At 51.7% G+C, this 22741-nt stretch overlaps 1 protein-coding gene across 1 annotated transcript in view; it reads right to left on the reverse strand.

Moving 5' to 3' along the window:
* Nucleotides 1-279: 279 nt before the first annotated feature.
* Nucleotides 280-22741, reverse strand: part of CDC45 (cell division cycle 45) — a 34247-nt gene continuing 11785 nt past the window's right edge. The window contains exons 7-19 of the mRNA XM_011226689.3: nt 22422-22470; nt 21007-21068; nt 19106-19156; nt 17625-17744; nt 15879-16010; nt 15518-15616; nt 14772-14933; nt 8652-8790; nt 8485-8568; nt 6808-6926; nt 4210-4286; nt 2094-2160; nt 280-406 (exon numbers count right to left, since the gene is read on the reverse strand). Of these exons, the coding sequence (XP_011224991.1) occupies nt 2096-2160; nt 4210-4286; nt 6808-6926; nt 8485-8568; nt 8652-8790; nt 14772-14933; nt 15518-15616; nt 15879-16010; nt 17625-17744; nt 19106-19156; nt 21007-21068; nt 22422-22470 (1159 nt within the window). The 3' untranslated portion in view covers nt 280-406; nt 2094-2095. The remainder of the gene's footprint in view (nt 407-2093; nt 2161-4209; nt 4287-6807; nt 6927-8484; nt 8569-8651; nt 8791-14771; nt 14934-15517; nt 15617-15878; nt 16011-17624; nt 17745-19105; nt 19157-21006; nt 21069-22421; nt 22471-22741) is intronic.

Raw genomic sequence — 22741 nt, forward strand, 5'->3', positions numbered from 1 at the left:
CAGCAGACAGGAGGAAGCGGTGGGAGGGCAGAGCCAGGTCCCGGCTGGCATGGCTGGGCAGAGGTCGGTACAGGAGCTGTGTGGAGGTCCAGGTGTTGAGGTGTCCGACCTCCACCCACTGCTCTCCAGGGAGCCTGGAGGCCACCCCCCCATGCGTATTTACTGCTGGGCCTCGAGGTCGCCCAGGGCACAGGAAAAGGCTCCTCTGCACCCACAGAAAGCGCAGGACAAAAACAAGTGCTGGCCCTATGACCGTAGCAAAGACTGCAACACCCAAACTAAAACGAACATTTTATTCCATTAAAAAACAAATGTCCCTGCATCTAAAAGTATGTTCATAACTTACAGTCTAAATAAAATCCAGTTAATATAAATAAGGAGGAGGTCATGTCTGCAGAAATCGACTCTAGAGAAGAAGGAAAAGAAAAAAATAAGTGAATTTCAACAATTCTGATGTCTCTCTGAATTAAACAAATAATCTGCCCGGGCCTTCCCTGTGACATGCCAGGCTTGCTTCTGAGTAGCCTCCACCACTCACAGGGGAGACGGGTGCTGACCATGGGTGGAGGGCCACCCCAGAACCACTGAGGTGCCCACCAGCCTCACTGCACCCCTCTGGCTAGGTCCAGGCTGTCATTTGCTTGAGAACCCCCCAGGGCGTCATGGCCCCCCACCATATCACTTTGCAGACCCTGCCTCAGCCCCATTGGGACCCTCACGAGGCTTCTCCCCTTGCCTGGTGTGTCTCCCTTACACTGCTCCTCCCCCTGCCCGGGTGGCCCACCCTGCACCCTGTCTTGGTGGCAGGACACACAGCAGTGCTGGTGTCCTCACTGAGCAGGCTGCAGGAAAGGGCTATGCCTCAAACGCCAGCCCCCTGCCCGAGAGCCCCCACCTGTAACCTTTGATCTGGGTCATTAACTTACACCCTGCCCCCATCCTAAGGCTCAGCACTCAATGTCCAAGGGGTGTCAGCCCCGTTCCAGCTGAGGAAACAGCTATAGCCTGGTGAGGTACCCAACACACCTGCTGAAGACCAAAAGGGTCCGAGCCCAAACCCCCTCTCCAGCACGAGCCCTATATGCCCTTGCCAACCCTGAAAGAGGGACTGCGGGTCCCTGAGGTCCCCTATACCATTCTCAGCAGAGCACACTGAGGCCCCGACAGGGGAAGGGGACAGGCCCCTGCCCCCCACAGCTTCCAGCTCATTATGGACAGTGGGGGAGTGGGAGGAACCTGGGCTGGCATGAGGGGACCCTCTACATCAGAGCCTTGACAGGGCCCATCTGCCTCAGCAGAGGCTCCAGCCCAGGGCTCAAGGAGATGTAGGGCTGGGCGTGGGCCATCCACTGTGTGGGGAGCCCTGGGCTGAGAAGTGGGCACTAGGTACAGAGCAGGCCCCTGGCCAGTTTGCTGAGGGGCCCTTCAAGAAAGAGCTGGCACGTGTGTGACTGGGAAGAGCCCTGGCTGGGGAGCATTGCTGTGGACCGCCAGTGACAGCCTCACGCTCGTGCAAGGCCCACAGAGACGCCATTTTCTAGTTATCAGCCACGTAGCTGCCAATAGCTGTTTTCTCCTAAGTCAAGCACATAAGAGCCTGGGTAGAAGCCTCTGTGGGCTCTAGCCCTGAGCCTGATCTAAGGCTGCAAAGGGTGGCAAGGCTCCAGGCGGCCCCCCAAGGGTTGCCTTCTTTCCCAGCAATGCCAGGGGGCCTGCGTGTCACTCACTGATGCCCAGCCCACAGCATGGTCAGGAGGGGGTAAATGCCAGCTCTTGCTGAAGGGGTCCCAGGAGCATAATGAAATTAGTTCCTTCAAAAATGCCCCATTGTGGCACTGCTGCCAGCCCAGAGACAGACACCCTTGGGAAAAATGTGTTGGCCCCAAATCTCCTCAGGAACCCTGCTTGGGTCTGAAACACAGTAGAAGCCTTGGCTTGAGGAGGGGGAAAGCAGGGAAATCAAAGCAGGGAATGAGGGGCCCTCTTTACACTTCAATAAGGCCGGCTTTGTGGCAGCACACCCCTCGCCCGCGGCCTCCCCTGAAGTGCCCCCCTGGAACTCTCCAGCACCCCACCCCTCCCCCACATCTCACCCTTAGGACAGGAGGGAAACAAGCGCATCCAGAAACTTGCTCCGATCCTCTGCTTTCAGTTCAATTACTGAGGTAATGAAAGAAAAACATCTCGTGAGGGGGAGGAGTGGGGCTGAGAGTGAGGCGCAGTAGGAAAAACACGTCAGGGTGTATTAACTCCCTCTTCCCGGTCATCCAAGATGGGAACCACCCTCTGGTGCATTCCAAAACATACTCAGCCCCTTAGTGGCCTAGAATATTCTGAACTCAGAGGTTGTATTTCTCTGTCTTCTGTATTTAGTCCTCAGAAACTGCTGTTTGCCCTGTTAGTGAGGCTGGCTGGGGTTACAGTCTGTGGGGAGGACCCTTCAGTCCAGCAGGGGACCAGCAGTGACAGCCAACAGAGAGGACACAGGTATGTGACGGTTTAGAGCAGATCCAGGCAGAGACAGGCCTTCCCACCCTGCTGGACACAGCCCTGCCCCATCATGGGTTGCAGGAGGCCCTAAGGTCGGGCAGGAGGCTAGCCTGCAGTTTTGTTCTGGCCAGTCTCTCTGTTTCAGTGTGCTCCTCTGTAGAAGGGAAACATGATGTGAACTGCCCTCATTTCCGGGGGCCCTCATCAAACAGGGCAGAACCAGGCCAGCCTGTCCTAGGAGCCATCTGTGCCACGGACCATGGCTCCAGGAGCCCCAGACCCAGCCTACCCAAGTGGGTGCTGGCCTGCCCTCTGCCGCACATCCACCCCGCCCCCCAACTCTCCATCCACATGGGAAGCCAAGCAGCTTCCAGCCCCCAAATCCTCCCTGTGAGAAGCCTGGCAGGCCATCCTGCAGGCTGGCCAGCACCAACCTCTCCCACATCTTGGGCGTGAAGTAGAAATGGGGGAGTTGCTGCTGGGGGTGAACCCACCCAACACAGAGCTGCAGCCCGAGGGGGTGTAGCATGAAGGAGCAGCTCTAGATGCCCAGGCAGCTGGGTGAATCCTGGGTCTCTGATGCTGGGGACTCGTTGTAACAAACTAGCTGATGTGACGTAAGAAATTGTCCTTTCTGACAGATGTGGGTTATGGGCCGAGGTATTTTCTCCCCAAATTCATGTGTGGAAGGCCTAACCCCTAGCATCTCAGACAGCATGTGCTATATAGGGAGATGGGGTTTTGAAGATGTTTAGGTTAAATAAAATCACATGGGTGGCCCTCATCCAATCTGACTGGGGTCCTTATAAGAAGAGGAGATTAGGACATAGACACAGAGGGACGACCATGAGAGAACACAGCCAGAAGATGGCCATCTATAAGCTAAGGAGAGAGGCCTCAGAATGAACCAACTGTGTACACCTTGATCTCAGACTTCAGCCTCCAGACTCTGAGAAATAGATTTCTGTTGTTTAAACCCCCTAGTCTATGGTATGTTGTTAGGGCAGTCCAAGCACACCAATACAAAGCGGAGAGGGGTCACTATGTCTGTTTTACTTGAAAATCTATCAGCTAGACTAAAAAGCATATGTGGCCCAATGTGAACCATGTTCCACACTGGCCTATGGAGCTGTGGGGTGTTGCGGGGAAAACTGGCCAGCCTGCAAAGCCACCACCGGGACTGGACTCTTCCATTCCCTGGACTCATGCAACATTGGACCAGGGCAGTGCCCAGGCCATCACACAGGACCACTGGCAGCCTTGGGTGGCACCCTTCACGACAACACAGACAGGAACTGCTGGCCTGCAGCAGTGGCCAGCACAGCCTTGGAGGCCGTGTCCTTGGGTTGCCGCAAGTCCTGTTGTTTCCATGCCCACAGGAGGGGCAGGTGACCCTGACAGGTGAGGCTGGCCCAGAAGGCTCTAGTGGCTAGTCCTCTAGACTCCTTGGTAAAGTGGTCTCAAGGGCTAGACTGTAAGGCCAAAGCCAAGCCTATGGCTCTATGGACAACACCTGCTCCCCCTCCGCCCTGGGAGCCCATCAGGGCCCAGATAGGAGGCACAGGGCCCACACATCTTAGAGCTCCCTGAAACAGCCAGGCCTGGGGCTGGCTCCAGGAAAGTGAGAGGGGTGCTGACAAGGTATTTCTGGCAATGCCAGCTTCCCTGGTTCAAGGCCAGTGCTGACATTGAAAGGGCCCCAGTGCTGCAGACTCTTACCTGAGAGGTCGAAATGGTTGTGTAGCGTCCGGGAGTTGGTGCCCTCCGCTGCCTTCTCAAACGCCCGCCCAAAAAAGCTGTAGACACATAAGAGGCATGTTGAGGGCCCGCCCACTGTAACGGACCTTCCTAAATCCCCGGGACACTGGAGTTGGCCCAGACTCCTTGCTGGCCACCGGTTCTGCCTGGAGGCACTCGTACCCCTTCCTGGGCCACAGTCTTCTGAGGTCTCACCCTCGCTCCTGGACAGTCGCCATCTCTCACTGCTGCTCCTGCCTGCATCCAGCTGAACCCTTCTCAGCCCTCAGGGCACAAGCATCTGGGCACCTCCCACGGTGCGCCCTGACCACAGCCTCCCTCATGCCTGGCACCGTGCTGGCAGCTGGGACAGGAGAGGCAGAGGCTCAACGGGAAGCGTGCTGGGATGGGGGTCGCAGATGAGACTGAGTCACACACAGCAGGGTGGGGAACAGGAGGAGCCTGCAGGGCCAGGCGGCAGTGTGCAGCTGCAAATCAGGGGGGCGGGAGCATGTCAGGGCGCAGGTGTGGGGCAGGGAGTCGGCCAGGAGCACACAGCCCCTGGGGGCTCAGGGCTGTGCAGGTAGTAAGGGCTGGCAGTGGAGAGAGAGCATCATGGGGAAGGGCTGGTTACGGTCAGGGAGAACAGGCAGAGGAGGGGTATGTGCTCAAGCCCCCACAGTAACTCTCACCCGACACTGCGCACACCAGTCAGAGTTAACCACTGGCCAGCACAGCCACCTAGAGCAACGAATCGATGGCTGGAGTGGGGACGCAGGCAGCTGTGGTGGCCAGTGGGGGGAAGTGCTTGCTGGCTGCCTTGAAAACCCAGCCCAGGAGCCCCTGGCCAGCTCCACCCCGTGTGACTATGAATGTAAGACCCACGGCATAGCTTTGGAAAGCAGCCCAGCAACATGGAAGCACTTATCTTAAAAAAGTCCATTGTCTCTCCCAACTTGCTATTAAATGGCCTTTGCAGACACAGAAGGAGGTCAAAGCTCACAAGAGCAGGGCTAGGATTGATCCAGATCCAAGACCAGTGTCTTCCACAGCAGAGACCAGTAAGAGCTAATTGGGAAAACTGAGGGGCACAGGACACTGAATAGTCCTTGGCCCCCAAGCCACCACACCAGGGAGCTGGGTGGGGGTGTCTTGCTGCCAGCTGTCAGCATCTTACCAAGGTCACCTCTTGGGATGTGCTGGGGAGCACTGGGCCTGGGGCACTGATTCTGCCAGGGAGGCAAAGAACCCCAAGGATGGTGACATTAGCCCTGGGATTAGTCACAGGCTCTCTGGCCATGCAGAGCATGAAGGGAGACGCAGGGAGAACCAGGGAGCCCCTCAAGGTCCAGTCTGCTGGCTGACACAAGGTGTGGATGGGAGTGAGCAGGAGAAAACCTGACCTTGCTACAGGAGGAGGACAAGAACCCAGGTCAGCAGATGCAGGGGAAACACTGAGAAGACAGTGGCAGAAACTTCTCAAAAGCGCAAGAAGATGAGCCTATGCGTTTACAAACTGGTACATTGTCTGTAATAACAAAAAGTGGGAAACAGCCTGAAGGTCCCATAGGAGATGACAGGTAAAGTGTCATCCACTTAACAGGCTTCCTACTGTCAGAAGTCACTTTCGTAACAATGTGCACAAAGGGCTGATGCTCGGTGAGAAAACAAAAGTATACCGCTGATGGAAGTCCAAAATGTTTCCTAGATGCTAAATAAAGAAAACGCTGAGGGAGGACAGGAAGCCACAACCCCATGGTCTGAGTGACTAAGCAGTTGTGTTAGCTTCTGCCGGGGCAGGTGGAGCTGGACCCTCTACCCACCGCCCAAACCAAGGGGGCGCAGCTGAGCCCAGCTTCAGGCGCGGCAGCAAGCTCTGGCAGGTAGGCAGTCTGGGGGTGCACACACCACTGAACAGTTTCTCGTATGTCAGCTCTTGGAACTGAATTTCTCAATGTGTTTAGAAACTGTCTGAATTTGGGATTCTGTGAGCAGTGAATTTGACTCACAGGCATGCAGGTGGGGATGGGAGACACTGCCCACCTCTCCTCAAAGGGTAGTGTGAGGCCCAAACCAGATGGTGAATGATCATTCATGAGGGTTTTGAAGGCATTGCACACAGCTGGTCTTGAGAAACTTTGCAGGTGAAGCCTAATTTCTGGGGTGGGTGACCTGAAACCTCTCAGATTTTCAGTATTAGCTGCTCCTCAGAAGAGGGTTCAGGCCCCGGTAGCTGGAGTTCCTGCCCAAAGGCACACAGAACACCTAAGCACACCTCACTGTAGGTGCATAGCCTATCCTGGGTGGGTCTGACGTTGGTCCTCCTGGGGGAGCCAGACACCCTTGCCTGGGAGGCCTTGAACAAACTAGAAGCACTCAGAAGTCCAGTCAAGGGGTAAGGTAGACGCTCAGTGGCTAAGCTGCAGCCCACATATTTAAACCCGCAAAGTCCTGCCGCAAGGTGGAAAAGGCTGGCCTCGGTGTGGCGTGGAGGGCAAAGATCACCCAGCTCAGCAGAGCCCACGGGCCAATGACACCCCTGGGGCTCCCAACTCCCAGGAGATGCAAAACCCAGCTCACTTCTTTCTGTCCGAGCTGTCAGTCTCTGGGGGGATGCCCACCACAGTCACCGTGCCCTGCTCCACGCTCAGGGGTGCAGCCATCACCAAGGGCAGCAGCTTGCAGCGCCGGTTCTTTGTCTGCAGAGGCAAAGTGCACCCTTAGTCATGGCCCCACAGAGCGGGCGCACCACTCAGCGCCTAGGAGCCCAGACAGGGCCAGTCACCCACTCCCCAAAAGCCTCCAGGGGCCTTCTCTCACCAGAGATGATCAATCCCCATGCAGCTGCCCCCCAGGCTATGACACCCTGTTCCCAGCCTCCTTCTGTGCCAAATGTCCCTTCGTTGTTCCCTCCCTCACCTCCTTTAGGTCCTGACGCAGTTGTCACCTCTTCCAGGAGGCCTTCCCCAACCAACCCCCTCTCTCATCCTGCTTCAGCTTGTCTCTGGTGTGTGCCACCATCTGACACTGCTCATAATCTTTCCTCATTTGTCCCCTTTGCCGGCACACATACTCCCTCAACATGGAGACTCAAGTGTTTCCTTCTCTGCTGTACCCATTGCACCCACACCCTACAACAAAGGTGACCAACTATCCTGGTTTGTCCAGGACTGAAGGGCATCCCAGGACATGAACCAGGATAGTTGGTCATCCTATGACATCAGAGCCTGGCTGGTCATGGTTGCTTAAGAAATGTCTGAGGGGCACCTGGGTGGCTCAGTTGGTTAAATGTCTATCTTCGGCTCAGGTCCTGATCCCAGAGTCCTCCACATCAGGCTCCCTGCTCAGTGGGAAATCTGCTTCTCCCTCTCCCTCTGCCCCTCCCTCCTGCTTGTGCTCTCTCTCTCTCAAATAATAACATTAAAAAAAAGAGAGAGAAATGTCTGATAAATGATGGGTTCTGTGGGAAAATTCGCCCATTTTACAGATGAGGAAACTGAGGCTCAGAGATCAAATAACTGACTTCATATCACACAACTGGTAAATGAGGAGACTGAGATTTGAATAGAGCCTAGAAGACTTTCAAGCTCATGTTTTTTCCCTAGTCCATCTTTTGTCATTATCTGATTGTCTTCACATAATCCTCAGATAATCATTTTATAGGTCAGTTCAGCAGTATGAGATGTCAACCTATTAAACATTTTGTTTAAAGTAGCCCCCAGTGTAAACCCTCATCCAGGAAGCGGAGTAAGACTCTGATTGTTGAAATGTGCAGGATCACCCTTTCTGTGATCACACCCAGTGGGGAGTCTGATGTTAGCTGGGTCGCATGGGGGGGGAGGGGGGGTTGTGCGGGGAGTCCCAGGCCAAGGCAAAGAAGGGTGTTAGGCTGTGCAGAAGGAACCACACATGGAAAAGGGAAAGCCAGCCCAGAAAACAAACTTTTGCTGGGAAGCAAGTCTGTGCTATAACCAACTTCATCTTTGATCTGCCAGAGCTGAACATAGCCCTAGCCCCACATACTTCATGAGGTCCCTTCGTACTTGTCCAAATGACCAGGAGGACCAAATGATGAAATCAGAGCTTGTAGGAACTGAGATCCTAAGGGTCAGCTAAGGAAAATGCAGCTCAGAAAAACTGAGTTTTTCCCAGACCAGCAGGTACACAGCTACCAGTACCCCAAGGCCAGCTTCTAATGCCTGGTCCAAAGGCCACTCTGAGGCTCTACCTCTGGCATCCACCCACCCAGCTCCTCACCGAAAACACAAAGGACTTGAGCAGGTGTCTGCTAAGCAGGCTCAGGGACGCTGGTTTGGAAAACAGCACAATGTCCGGAGTGCCCTGCAGAGGGAGGACACAGAGATAGTGAGAGGGGCCTGTTGGCAGGCGTGGCCTGGTACCCATCTGTCCATGAGAAGCCTGACCTCCATGAGGGAGCAGTAGAGGAAGGGCCCCTGGGAAATGACAAGGTTGGTGCAGAGGCAGCTGGCAATGGTCTGCTGTGTGGCTCGCAGCTGCTTCTTGGCGAGTTCCAAGCCATGGTAGAGCTTGTCCAGGTTACTCCTGTAACGGGGCAGACACACAACTTTGGCACAGTCACAAATAGAACACTTGGTTCCTGGGAGGGTATGCAAGAATGAGTTTCATTCTTTTCCTCCTGCCTTCCCTATCATATGAAAGGAAGGATTAGGGGTGCCTGGTGGTGCAGTAGGTTAAGCATCTGTCTGACCCTTGGTTTTGGTTTGTGAGATTGAGCCCCAAGCTGGGCTCCATGCTGGGCGTGAAGCCTGCTTAAGATTTTCTCTCCTTCTCCCTCTGCCCACTCCCTCACCCCCGCTCATGCTCTCTCTCTCTCTAGAAGGAAAGAAAGAAAGAAAGGATTAAAACAAGTATAAACCCACAGTGACCAATATTAAAGGTGGGAAGAGGTGCCTGACATCAGAAGACAGAAAACTATAAGCCAAGAGAGGGAAGACACTGCCCAGCAGGTTCTGGAAAGTGCCCAGAGGACTCTGACAGAGGAGGGGCCAGGGCAAGGGCCAAACAGAGGACCAGCCCTCCCCACCATGGGTGGATTTTTATTCTTCTCACCCAGAAAGGAGGGTTCTCTTCTAAATACATTGAAATGAACTCTCTGTGGAGAAGTGTATCTGGAAGTTGAGAGTCCCAAATGTCATATCGGTTCCCCACCCACCAAGATGAAGCAATGTTCTGTAGCCAGCAGGCTATGCCCCAAGACCCAGGGCCTCACCAGGCTTCCACAGCCTCCCTCTCGAAAGTGAGGACCACCAGATATTTGGGAAATGCCTGTGCCCTGAAAAAATGACCACAGATCAAACAGAGATGATTTGGAGAACGAAAGAAAACCTAAAATGAACTCTAATTAATATCTTCAAAGAGACTGGGCAACTAAGAAATTCGTAAACCACTAGCAGGATGCCATGAAAAAGGAACAACCAGAAACTGGAAGTATTTGTGGAAAGTAAAGTGACTGCAGAAAAATTAAAAATTCACTCAAAGACTAGAGGATAAAGTCAAGAAGCTTCCTTCACATAGATAACAAGACAGACATGGAAAACATAAGGCACAAATCAGAGACAGAGCATTGTTCCAGGAAGCCAGGAAAGAAAGAATAAAAAACACTGATGTATGTGTGGGAGGAGTAAGGAAATAGTACAAAAGCATTCCTAAGCTGAAAAATCTGGAGCTTTGGATGGAAAGGGCTCACCTGAGAACCCAGAAAATCCATGAAGCAAGATCCACCCCAGACCCCTCATGATGAAATCACAAAACACTGAAAAGAAAAGAAAAAAATCCTGCAAGCTTCTTTAGGTGGGATGGGAGTGAATTTACAAAGACACAAGAACCAAGATGGCTCAGATTTCAATTAGCAATACTTGCTGTCAGAAAACAGGCGACCAATGGAATCCACATTCAACAGGAAATTACCTGCAGCATTGAATTGTAAATAAGCTATATCAGGAACCAGATGAGGGCAAAATGAAGATATTGATATGCAAGAACTAAGAACATTTACTTCACATGTGCTCTTTCTTTAAAAGTTACTTGAGGGGCGCCTGGGTGGCTCAGTCGTTGGGTGTCTGCCTTTGGCTCAGGGCGTGATCCCGGTGTTATGGGATCGAGCCCTGCATCGGGCTCCTCTGCTGTGAGCCTGCTTCTTCCTCTCCCACTCCCCCTGCTTGTGTTCCCTCTCTCGCTGGCTGTCTCTATCTCTGTCGAATAAATAAATAAAATCTTTAAAAAAAAAAGTTACTTGAGAATTGTGCTCTAACAAAATGAAACAGTGAAAAAAAGACAAGGATCCTAAGAAACACTGGCTCTAACCCAGGGCACAGTCAAGTGCCATCAGTGGTGGCAGCAAACAGCAGGCCTAGAAAGCTGTAGGTCCAGGCTGGTGTTAGAAGACAGAACCCCAGGCTTTCCCGGACAAAAGGGACTCAGGGAATACCTCCTGGAAGGAGAGCTGGGAAAAAACTGGATATGATAAAGAAGGCAATTAAGATCTCCAGGAAAAACAAAGAGCAGTACCAGAAAGTAATGTACATGAGTGACTGTTATAATTTATTAGCACCGTGAAGTAACACTATTGATTTTCATCTTCTAGAATCTATCTATAGCCAAAAATGAGATGACTTGCATTCTATTCTCTAACCCAAGATTAAGTGTTATTAATCCTGAAATTGTAAAAGCATAAATTTTACAAACTGAAAGGTATGGGGAAAGAGAAAAGTAAGAATGCTAATATCTTTTCCTTGCAAAGTAGGGAGACAGAGACAAAGGTGATAGAACAAGATGTAAGTACACTACAGTTACAAAGGAGCTACAAATAGTGGCATTATTGTACCACAGGAGGGGGAAGGAGCACAAAAGAGGAATAAATGTCCTGTCATAGCAGGAAGTCAGTAGACGATGTCTAAAACTGCTCCGTCAACTCTGGGATGAGGGCAGCAACAGTTGATACAATAGTTACAGCATTTCCTCAAATTTCTAGATAAACATAGGTAGAGTAACCACATTGCAAGCCAAAAGTCTAGGACTCTCACAACAAAACAAGAAAATAAAGGAACACTACAGACCCCAAAATAAATATAAGCAGGGGGAACAGACCACCAACTGACCACAAGACTGGTGTATCGCTGGAGTCAGTGTGGGAGGGAACAGAGAAGCAGCAAGACCTAAGAATGATGAAAAACTCCAGACAACTGCGGAACAGCCGCCCAAAGTGAGAGTTTTGCCCTGTCCAAGAGCAGGTGAGTGCAAAGAGCTGTGGTAAAGTGCAAAGGGCCATGGTAAAGACTAAGGGGCGAGAGCAGTCTAGCTCTGGAGTCCCACCTGACCAGCCAGAGCTCCTTTCCACAGTGAGGAGAAAGTGCTGAGAATGGAATCAAAATTGAGTAAGATAGAGACAATATAAAAAGGGAAAAAGAAGGTATAGATAAAAATACACTGGGATAGTAGTAGAGGTTCTAGCAGCTAGATTGGAAAGGAAGAAGTAAAACCATTTCTATTTGCAGATAACATAATCTTGTATATATGAAATCCTAAGGAATACACTATTAGAGCTATTAAACAATTTCAGTAATTTTGCAGGATACAAGATCAATATACAAAGATCAACTGTATTTCTATGCAATAGCAATGAGCAGGCAAAAAGAAAATTAAGAAAGCAAGTCTGTTTACAATAGCGTCAAAAAGAATAAAGTATTTAAGAATAAATTTAACACAGAAGTACAAGAAGAGTTCATTCTCTGAAAACTACAAAACATTGTTGAGAGAAATTAAAGAGGATCTGAGTTAATGGAAAAATATCCCATGTTTGTGGACTGGAGGACTTAATATTGTTTTTTTTTGTTTTTTTTTTTTAATTTTTTTTTAATTAATTTTATTTATTTATTCAACAGAGATAGAGACAGCCAGCGAGAGAGGGAACACAAGCAGGGGGAGTGGGAGAGGAAGAAGCAGGCTCAGAGCAGAGGAGCCTGATGTGGGGCTCGACCCCACAATGCCAGGATCACGCCCTGAGCCGAAGGCAGACGCCCAACCGCTGTGCCACCCAGGCGCCCTGGAGGACTTAATATTGTTAAGACAGCAATACTCCCCAAATTTATCTGTAGGTCCAATGCAATCTAACTTCTCTGCAGAAATTGACAAGCTGATCCTAAAATGCATATGGAAATTCAAGGAACACAGAATAATTAAAACTTGCTATAAAGTAACAGTAATCAAAACAGTGTGGTATTGCCACAAGGGTCGACATACCAATTGATGCAACAGAATTGAGAGTCTGGAAATAAATTCCCACATTTATGATTTTCAACATGGTATCAAAATGATTCCGTGGGGGAAAGAAGTCTTTTCAACAAGGTGTTAGAACAATTTGGATGTCCACATGCAAAAGAATTAGGTTGAACTCGTTCCCTTGCACCAGACACAAAAATCTACCTCAAATCAATCATATCTAATGTAAAAGCCCAAACTATAAAACTCTTTTTTTTTTTTTTAAAGATTTTGTTTATTTATTTGACAGAGATAGAGACAGACAGCAAGAGAGGGAACACAAGCAGGGGGAGTGGGAGAGGAAGAAGCAGGCTCATAGCAGAAGAGCCTGATGTGGGGCTCGATCCCGCAACACCGGGATCACGCCCTGAGCCGAAGGCAGACGCTTAACCGCTGTGCCACCCAGGCGCCCCCCAAACTATAAAACTCTTAAACGCCTTCTTAGATATGACATCAAAACCATAAGAAACAAAAGAACAAAGATAACTTGGACATGATCAAGATTAAAAACTTGGGCTTCAAAGAACAGCATCAAGAAAGTTGAAAAGATAACCCACAGGATGGGAGGAACTATTTGCAAATCATATGTTTGATAAGGGATTTGTATTTAGAATATATGAAGCAATTCTTATAACTCAATAATAAAGAGACAACTCAATTTAAAAATGGACAAAGGGCTTGATAGACAATTCTCCAAATGAGACCTACAAATGGCCAATAAGCACATGAAAAGCTACTTAACATCATTAGCCATGAGGGAAATGCAGATGAAAACCATGAGATCCCACTTCACACCACTTCACTCCAGGATGGCTGTCAATTAAAAGACCGACAAATAACAAGCGTTGTGGAAGATGTGGAGAAATTCAAACTCTCATATGCTGTTGATGGGAATGTAAAATGATGCAGTCACTTTAGAAAACAGTCTCGCCATTATTCGAAAGGTTAAACAGACTCATCATATGACCCAGCAATTCCACTCCTAAGCGTATACCCGAGAATGAAATGAAAACATATGTCCACACAATGTATCTATGTGTATTTATGGCAGCATTATTCATAACAGTCAAAAGGTAGAAACTACCAAATGTCTGTCAACTGATCAATGGATGAATAAAATACAGTTTGTCCAGATGAGAGAGTCTTATTTGCAATAAAAAGGAAAGAAATTCCTTCATGTTACAACATGGATGAACCTTGAGAACATTAGTCTAAGGAAAAGGAGCCTCAAATTTATGACTATAAAGGACCGTGTATTACCTGATTCCATTTATGTGAAATGTCCAAAACAGCAAATCTATGAAGACAGAAAGTCGATTGGTGGCTGCCTGGAGCTGGGAGAGATGGGGGATCTGGGAGGCGATGGCTAAGGGGAACAGGGTTTCTTTCTGAGGCAATGAAAATTTTCTAAACTTAGGTAGTGGTGATATTTCACCACCTTGTAAACATACCAAAAGCCAATGAATTGTACACTTTAAATGGGCAAATTATATAGTGTATGAATTATAGCTCCGTAAAGCTGCTTTAAAAAAGTATGCTAGGGAACAGGGCCAGGAAACCCCAGGAAGCAGACCCCTACATTTTTTAACACTGCACAAAGGCAACAGAAGTGGCAGTTCTCTGAAGTGAGAAAAGCTGTCTGAATCATGCCTCCTCTGAAAGTCAGGGAAGCGGAATTCACACACAAAACGAGCAACGGACAAGGCCCATTGGTCCCAAGGTAAAATCCTCTCAAAGTTATTATCAGAAAAAAGGGACTAAGGAGCAGAATAGCATCCCTACCGACAATGAAATACTCTAGAAAGATATGTCCCCCAAAGGTTGACACTGTATTGTTCTATTTCAAAGCAAGCTAAGAGACATTAAAAAAAATAAAACAAGACATCTCAGGAAAGGAGATAAGAAAAATCTAGAAATAAAAGGGAAATAATTGATAAATGAAGATTAAATTAGAAAAAACATAAGGATTAATAAACACCACAAATAACGCCTGAAGAGGGAAAAGGAGATGAAAAAAAACTTTTTTTAAATCAAAAAGAAAGGAGATTTAGAAGGATTCAAGAGGAAATGACACATACTGAAGATAGATAGGAAATGTATCACATGCACCCCTAGTTCTGGCAGACTGTGATTCAGTTTCTGCAGGACACAGTCACCACCACACCCTGGGGTCCCTGAGAGTGTTAGGCTGAGGGCCAGAGGTGGCCTGTGGGGGGAGGACAGGAGCCCATAGCCACACCCACTACCTGGAGAGACTGTCCAGAGCCTGGATGAAGTTATCCGTCCCTGAGCCATCCTTCTCGGGACTCTCCATCAGCGACATGGTGGCAAAGACCACATCACTGGCCAGGAACTTATGCTTAAACCCAAAGTGAATGCTGAAAGTCTGCACGCGCATGTCCTTCATCCTGCAGTGGGAGGAAGCAACACTGTTGTCGGCACTGTGTGCATGTGGGAGTGCTCTCAAGTTGTGGGTGAGCTCTCAAGTTGTGGGTGAGCTCTGTCCCTCCCTGGCCCCTGCTACTGCTCATGGCAAGACCACTCTGGTCCCAGAATGCAGGGGTCAGAAGACCTGATATTCCAGCCCTGTAACCCAGGGGTTACAGTGCCTTGTCCAAAGCTGTTCCACTAGTTGGGAGGCAGAGCAGGGATGTGTGTGGCCCCCTCCCACATCCCAGGATGCCATGAGCAGCCACAGAACCCTCTAGGCAGAGCTTGCCTGCACCTAGCCCCAGTGGGCCCTTCCCAGGGCCATTTCCTGTGTTCAGTGAGGCTAGACCAGCTCAAACTAGAGGTCTGCACCTCCGTCCCAGGATTTAAGGACCTGGACTTCTCTAGCTCTGGACCTACTTTTAACCCAAAGAGAACTCAAAACTTCAGGAAAGGCTAGACAGTTCACACTCGTTTGTGCATTCTTGTTTTTGCATTATTTGAGGAATGTGGCTAAAGCTGAAAGCTGAATGAAGCTTAATCCAGAAAAACATGTGTTTACCCAAATTTATTTGCAGACTCTTCGATCATCTCCCGCAAATTCTCCTTCAAGGAGATGTCCATGGACTGGAACTTCTGCTTCACCTGTTTCAAGGGGAGGCTGGAAAGATGACAAGCACTGGTCATACAAGTGACCTGGCTTCAGATGGGAGATCGCTAAACACCAGTAGGATGGAAAGCACCCTATGAGGGGTCCCAGCACGTGCAAACAAGGGACCTTCAGATGATATTCTAGGGTCTCCAGGTGAGGTGCTTCCGGTAGAAATGGGCAGCCGCTGGATGTTGGTCACAATGAAGGGGAGGGATTTTTCCCTTGGGGGGGGCGGAGGGGCAGGGGCCTCTGGGCCGAGGTGGTCACTCACCCCACGTCGGCGAGGAACTCCTGGAGCCGCTTCTGCCCATGCACAGACCAGAGCTTGAACCTGGCTGCGGTGTAGCACGTGTTACACAGGCTGTCGTGGAGGGACCAGTGCTGGTAGAGCGCCAGGCGGAGGCTGGGGCCAGTCAAGGAGGCTGTGGCTTGGCGGCGCCCCGCAGCTGGCAACGCATGGCCCCACCCATCCTGGGACAGCCAGTTATCACACGGGTAACCTGGTGCTCTTTGACCTTCTTAGCTTAATTTGACCCATATAAAGAGTTTGTAAGCGGGTGTACACACACCACTATAACCCTTGGGTTGACAGGGAAACTGAAGCGCAGGGGTTCTGAGAGTCTATGTACTGTGGTGACAGAGAGAGTCCTTGTGGCCACACAGGGCAGTCCAGGCTGTCATCCCATCTGCTCCCTGCGTGCTACATGGGTGTCGGCCCCCCCCACACCCGTCCCTCGGCCAGGACCCCCTGAGCAAAGCCCACCCTCACTCTTCTTCTTAAACATGCTCTTTACGGCTGGTGGGGCTGCGAGTGCAGCTGTGGGTGAGAACAATCCTGTTCCCCCGCACGCCTCTCGTCCCCTACTCCAAGGGTCTCAGCAGGATGCCAGGCTGGCTCTGCCTGCATCCCACAGTCAGTCAAGCTGATGCCCTGACACCACTTCTGTCAACACACCTGCCACAGAGGCCTGGCCTCTGGGCGCATGGTGGGCTCTGTCCTCTGTGCTGCCCCTCCTGACGGCTGGGCCCTGATCCTCAGACGTTGTATGTCAGGTCCTGGTGGATTTCCCCTCCTGGGAGCTCGGCTGCCTCACATCTGGCACCTCTTCCTAGATGTGTCACGGCCACCTCCTACTTGACCCGTCTAAACCCATGTTTATTGGTCCCCATCTATCACAGTACGCACAGGGCGGCATCATTCCTGCCATCACTACCTACCACGGAACCAGCCAGGCCCCAGCCACACCTTGCGCCTGTGGCTGTCACAGTCTCCCCACAACCAGCAGGCAAGGGACCTTTTAAGCACAAAGAACTGACCTCCCCAACCCCCTCAACCTCCCACTGCCCTAGAGGCTCTCTGACCCTCAGACCCCACCCATCTTTCCAGCCACTTCCTCAAGCTCATCTCAGGGCCTTTTTGCACAGCCACAGTCTTGGCCCAAGCTGCCCTCCTTCCCGTGGAGTATGGCTAAGTCTCAGTCTGAGATGTGGCCTCCCAAAGGCCTTTCCTGAGCACTGCCACCCAACAAGCCCCTGGTTACTCTACCAATGCCCTACCTCTTCTCATGAAACATTTGCACTCTGTAATCATATGCTGGCTTACTTCTTCCTGACTGGCTTGGCAAGAGTCTGTGCTTATTACCAGACCACCTGCGCCACACAGGTGGGCCCTGCAATGCACCTGCCCACACGCACCAGGCCCAATGTGAGCCCTAAACAGATGCTGCTCCCAAACACAGCACTGGCATTTGGGAGCCAAAGCCACACAGAGGAGCCAGGACAGAGGCTGCTCCCCAGTCCCCGGGACTTTGCGCAGCCTGGACAGCGCACCAGGGCCCCTCTCTCACGGTAGCTGCAGCAGCGCAATCCACGCCTGCAGCTCCGCAGCCACAACCACACCCCCCACAGGGGGACGCAGATTGGGCCCACAGAGGTGACACAACAAACGGTGGGCTGCTGAGCAAAACTGAGGGCCAGGGCACTGCCTGTGCCCGGCAGGCCTGAGCTGCAAGGATACTCATACTCGAAGGAGATCCGCGTGCAGTCCACAGAGAGGGCGTTCTCCTCATCCTCATTCCGGTGGTTGTGCCGGGACACGTGGCGCTGCAGGACGCCGACGTCGGTCACGTACTTCATCCTGGAAAGAAAGCCCCGCCAGCCGCCTGGGTGGGTGCCTTCCTCTCACACACAGCCAGGCCACGCGGCTTCCCTCCTTCCCTTGGGGGAGCCCCCCGTCACAGGCTCAGGGGCTGGCCCACCACACAGGCTGTTCCTGCCAGGACTGACGGAGCTCCGCCACCACTGTGGAGAAGCTGAGTGTGGCTCCACCACCAGCACCTGGTGGCCGGGGGTGTGAGGAGACAGAGCAGGGAGCCGTGGGCTCTGGCTGGGCCCCTGGCCCCCCTGCACTCTTCTCTGGGCAGCAGCTGTCCTACCCTTACTTTTTGAGTCCTCCTGAGGGTGGGCACTGTGGGAGGCCACGGCCCCGTCCACCAGCCACGGTCAAGTGGACAAATCACATAGTGTCAGTAATCCCAGCAGAGGGTGTGGATCCTGCACAGGAAGCGCTCTGGAGCACAGCAGGGGAGGGTGGACCCCAGTCCAGGTCCACCTGCAGGTGGCCACTGGGCAGGACAGTGACAGTGAAGCCTCACATGAGGGGCTGCCCCAGGTCAGGGATGGTGCCTGGCACTACACACACCCCATGCCATCCTTAACACGGAAGGGGGAGCAGGCCCAGCAAAGTGCCCAGGCCTGTGAGACTCAGAACCCTCCCAGTCCCTGGGCTATACTGCAGGACTCAGGTGGGCAGAGTGGGGTGGCAGAGGCAGAAAATGGGGGCACAGGGGCCTCTGCAAATTGCACAAGGAGTCCAGTATATGCAGAAGCTGTGCCAGGTGACAGGCTAGGGTGCCCTTGGACAGGGTTAGGGTATGGGTCCCTGTTGATTCTCTTGGAGTTCCCACCTGATGGCCACCAGAATGGGGACCCCCATGCCTCCCTGGTGTCTGCATTCTGGGGTAGCCCCTTAGTTCTCCACCAAGAGTGACAGGGAACATCAAAGTCTGCCCACTGAGAGGCAAAAGAGAATTCGGCTCCATGCCAGTCCTCCTGGCAGTCCTTGCCAGCCTTCCCCTTGCCTTTGAGATCACATCCACCCTCCCTGGCAGGATTCCTGGGGCCCTCACCTCCTTTTCCCAGCCCATGTGCAAGGACATATGGAGAGCCGGCAGACTGAGCTCCCTCCTCTCACCTCTGGCTCCATCTGGTGGGCTTCCTGAGGGTGGACAAAGCATCCACACCAGGCCACACCCCACCCCACCACAAGTCCTAGTCCTAAGCCCTTCCTCAGTGACGAGGATCCAGGCCCAAGGCCAGCTCCCTCCCCGACAGGGCTCTGCCACCCATCTTCCCACTGCAAACTGGAGCTGCAGCCAGGCCATGCACATGGCCCCAGCACAGGCCAACCTCGGACAACCTGAGGGAACACATCCTTACTGGGTGATCTTGTCTTGTACCCACTGGTCTGTTAGTCCAACGATTGCCCACCTGGAAGAGAAGAGAGCAACAAAGCTCACAGGAGTGTCCCTTGCCAGCTGGCCAGGCCCAGGCCCACTGTCGGACAGGCAGTCTCTCCTCTGCAGGGTAGAAAGGTTATGGGGCCAACTCAGGGCTCCCGGCACAGTGTCACTGCCATGGGAGCTTTCGGGACCCAGGAGGGAGATCTCCCAGGACAAGGATGGCAGGCATGATGCTGTCTCTGTTTGGCTGACCACCATTCTCTACCCTCATCCTGCTGGAGTGGGACTGTAGCAGACACCATATTCAGGTGCTGGTGGATCCTGGCGCATCATTCCACCTCGGAGCCCCTCGTATCACCTGCCCCCTCTGCAATATGCCCTGCAGCACAGCAGACCCTCAGCACGCCCATGTGTCCCTGCCTTGAAATGATGGGACAGAGTAACCGCATTTAGGCCTAAGAACCTTCCAAGGTCCTCTCTTAGTTCATCTTTTGTGGATGAGATGATAATGGAGATCCAGGTTGGCTTGACCTCTCTAGGGTCATGGCCAGCCACTGGCAGGAGGGACCAGGACCTCAGGTGTGTACCCTCGGTCCCCAGGCCGCGTCCTTCAAGACCCTCCTCTGGGGCCAGAGCCGAGAACAGCCAGAGATGCTGGGTGCAAGTGAGGCAGGGGAGGCCCTGGAAGGCTCCCAAGGGGGCAGGGTATCTAAGTGCCATCTCTCTCAGGGCAGTGAGACCTTCCTCAGAGGGTCCTCTTCAAAAAATGCTACCCTGCTATGTCTTCCCCAGCCCACCCTTCCTCCTTCCAACCTTTCCACACATACATTTTGTATCAGGTTATTTTGCGTTTGCCCTTGTGCTGTTTCTGGAGTTTTCTGGAGGCATTTCACAGGGGCATGTTCTGACATCAATGCTAAACTGGGGGTGCTTGTCATGAGTGGGCATACAGCAGGTGCTCACCAAAGGCTCCCCAATGCAGTCACAAGCTGCGGCTACAGGGCACGGTACAGGACTCCCACCTGACCTTACTGCAAGATCTCTTGATGCACAAGCTGGCCCCTGTGCCAGGGTATGTGATTGTCAGTCCACACCATGGAGGAGGACTTGAGGCGAAGAGAGCTGAGCCAAGTGCCCAAGGATGACAGGTGGGCACATGGCCAGGCACCAGATCAGGGTGATGACAGAGCATCCCTGGGCTTAGGTGTGGCCAGTCCTTGAACCTGCCCCAGCCCCTGGATGTCCTAAAACCCTGATTCAGCAAAGAGCATTACAATCCCCACCATGGGCTCAGGGCCGGGAAGGGTGTCCCCTCCCCATCTCGTGGAGGAGAAAACCAGGACCGGAGCAGAGGGCTGAGGGGATGGAGCAGGCCAGGCCTAGACTTTCTTTGTTCAGACTCTGGGTTTAGTTTCTAAACCAACCTAAGTTGCGTTGAGCACTTGTGCTTGTGGCCCGTGTAGCCGACTCAGAGGTGGGCTGATGGGTATTCCTATGCCAGATTTCACCACACATCGGGGTGCAAAGATACTAGCAAGGGCTGCCTTGTTCAAATCTCATGCTCCTTCTGTTACCCAAATTTACCAGGCAGCAAGGCTGAGTGGTAGGGTGGGAAGGCCAGAGCTGCAGTCAGGCCCCACCCTTGACTCTCTGCAACTAACAGTGCTCCCTCCATTTCCCCCAGGAGTTTGTACTCAGCCAAGAGTCTGAGGAAGAAAACCAGGGCTATGCAAATTCCCGGAAAGGAGCTGTGTCCGATATTCCTGGTGGAAATCGCACAGTGGTGTCTTCCTCCAGACCCTGTTCTCACTGTGGGAGGACAGAGCTACTTGGAGAAAGAAGCCCCACACAGCACTGGTCCTGATGAGGCCTACATACCACAGCATATCATTCAAGTCCTTGGACATCATCCATGCCAAGTCGAACATCACCATGGCTGACTGCAAAGAAAGAAAGAAGCCTGAGGTCCAAGGCAGCTGTGCTTATAGGAGGGGTACACGCTGGGGCTGGGCTGCACAGCTGGGCCAGACCTGAGCTGTCTAGGATCCCAGCCAAGCCCTGCAGCTAGGGAAGGAAGCATGGGTGGATTCCAGGCCAAACTGAGGGAAGAAGACAGAGTAACTTAAGTGACTTGCACAGTCTCCTCTGCTAACTAATCATTCCTGTGTGCACACTTCATCATGTAAGGGAGAACATCTGGGTACAGCACTGTGCTAGGGCCTTTACACATCTCACTGTGTGCCTCAGTGATACCTGGGGAGGCACTGAAGCCAGGAGGTTGGGGACCTATGTCCACATTCTCTTCCCGGCTGGCTGGTGGCCTTACACACTCACACACACACACACACTACCAGGAAGGCTGGGTGAGGCAGGGCCTTGGTTTCCATTACCTGGACGTTAAAGAGGGAAGATGCCTCAGGACCTCTGTGAGGAAGATCTTTCTAACAGGGCTGTCTGCAGACAGAAGCATCTAGCTCCCTGTGAGCAGAGTCTGGGTTTTGGTAGGAGACAAGGGGGATCAGTGTCCAACTAGAAGACTCTAAAGTCCCATTAGCTGTGTGATGCTGGCCTACCCACCAGAGAGCATTTCCAAGGGAATGGTCCACAAATCTGGAGGGAGCCAGGCATCTGCCTCCACATCCACCTTATCCACTGCTTAAAAATTTCCATATCCTGGGGCAGAGCAGAGAGGGCAAAAGACGATCCTTCAAAGGATGCTGGGACCTTGATAGTAAAAGGGATGCTGGAAATACGGTGTTCAGAGTTCAAGGCCCCAGGGCCAAATGCTAATACTAAACACATGATATTTTATTGGAAACTTATTTTCTGGGGCTTCTTAAAGCCCTGAGCTCTGCTCAACACTACCAGAGTCAACACAGTATGTTTCCATGTGAAAACACATATAGTAACACACACGGTTCCATAACACACACAGTAACGGGCCTCTGTGATTCTAAAGCTTTTTCTTCTTGCACAGAGACTGAAACAGACTTGTTCTGTATTTTTGATGCTGAACAAAAATAAGAGCTGCTGTCCTATGGGCACCTATTGGGTGTGCAGGACCAGCCTACAAACTGCCTCGGAAATGAGGGTAGCTCTCTTCCTTTTACAGAGGAGAAGTTTAAGTCTCAGAGAAGCTGCCCCATCTGCCCTAGGTCACACAGCGAAGTTGTGGGCTCAGATTCAAACCAGGCTTTTGTGGTTCTTAAACCTATGCTCATTCGTCCTCATGTTTTAGGACACTGACCCCTAGAATCGGAACTCTATGGTGAAGTATACCTATCCATACGTACCGATGTCCCGTGATATTCATACTGTTCGTAGTCGAAGAGGATGTCTCTTCTATAACGACATAAAACACAGGTCCTCAACAGGCAGCAGTGCAAGGAAGACCAACACGTGTAAAATGCTAAAACTTGACAGTACTCAGAGACACACAGATCAAGTCATCCACTTACGGACCCTTTCACAGAGTGTACGTGTACAAGGCAGGGAAGGGACTAACATTGACACAAAAGGCTTGTGGCAATGAAAGGTGTAAAACGGCATAGAATAGTTGCAGAATCCCACTTCTAAGAAATTTATCCTAAGACAACAGTTCAAAGAAACAAGA

Source organism: Ailuropoda melanoleuca, chromosome 14 (assembly GCF_002007445.2).
Source record: "Ailuropoda melanoleuca isolate Jingjing chromosome 14, ASM200744v2, whole genome shotgun sequence".
Classification (NCBI taxonomy): Eukaryota; Metazoa; Chordata; class Mammalia; order Carnivora; family Ursidae; genus Ailuropoda; species Ailuropoda melanoleuca.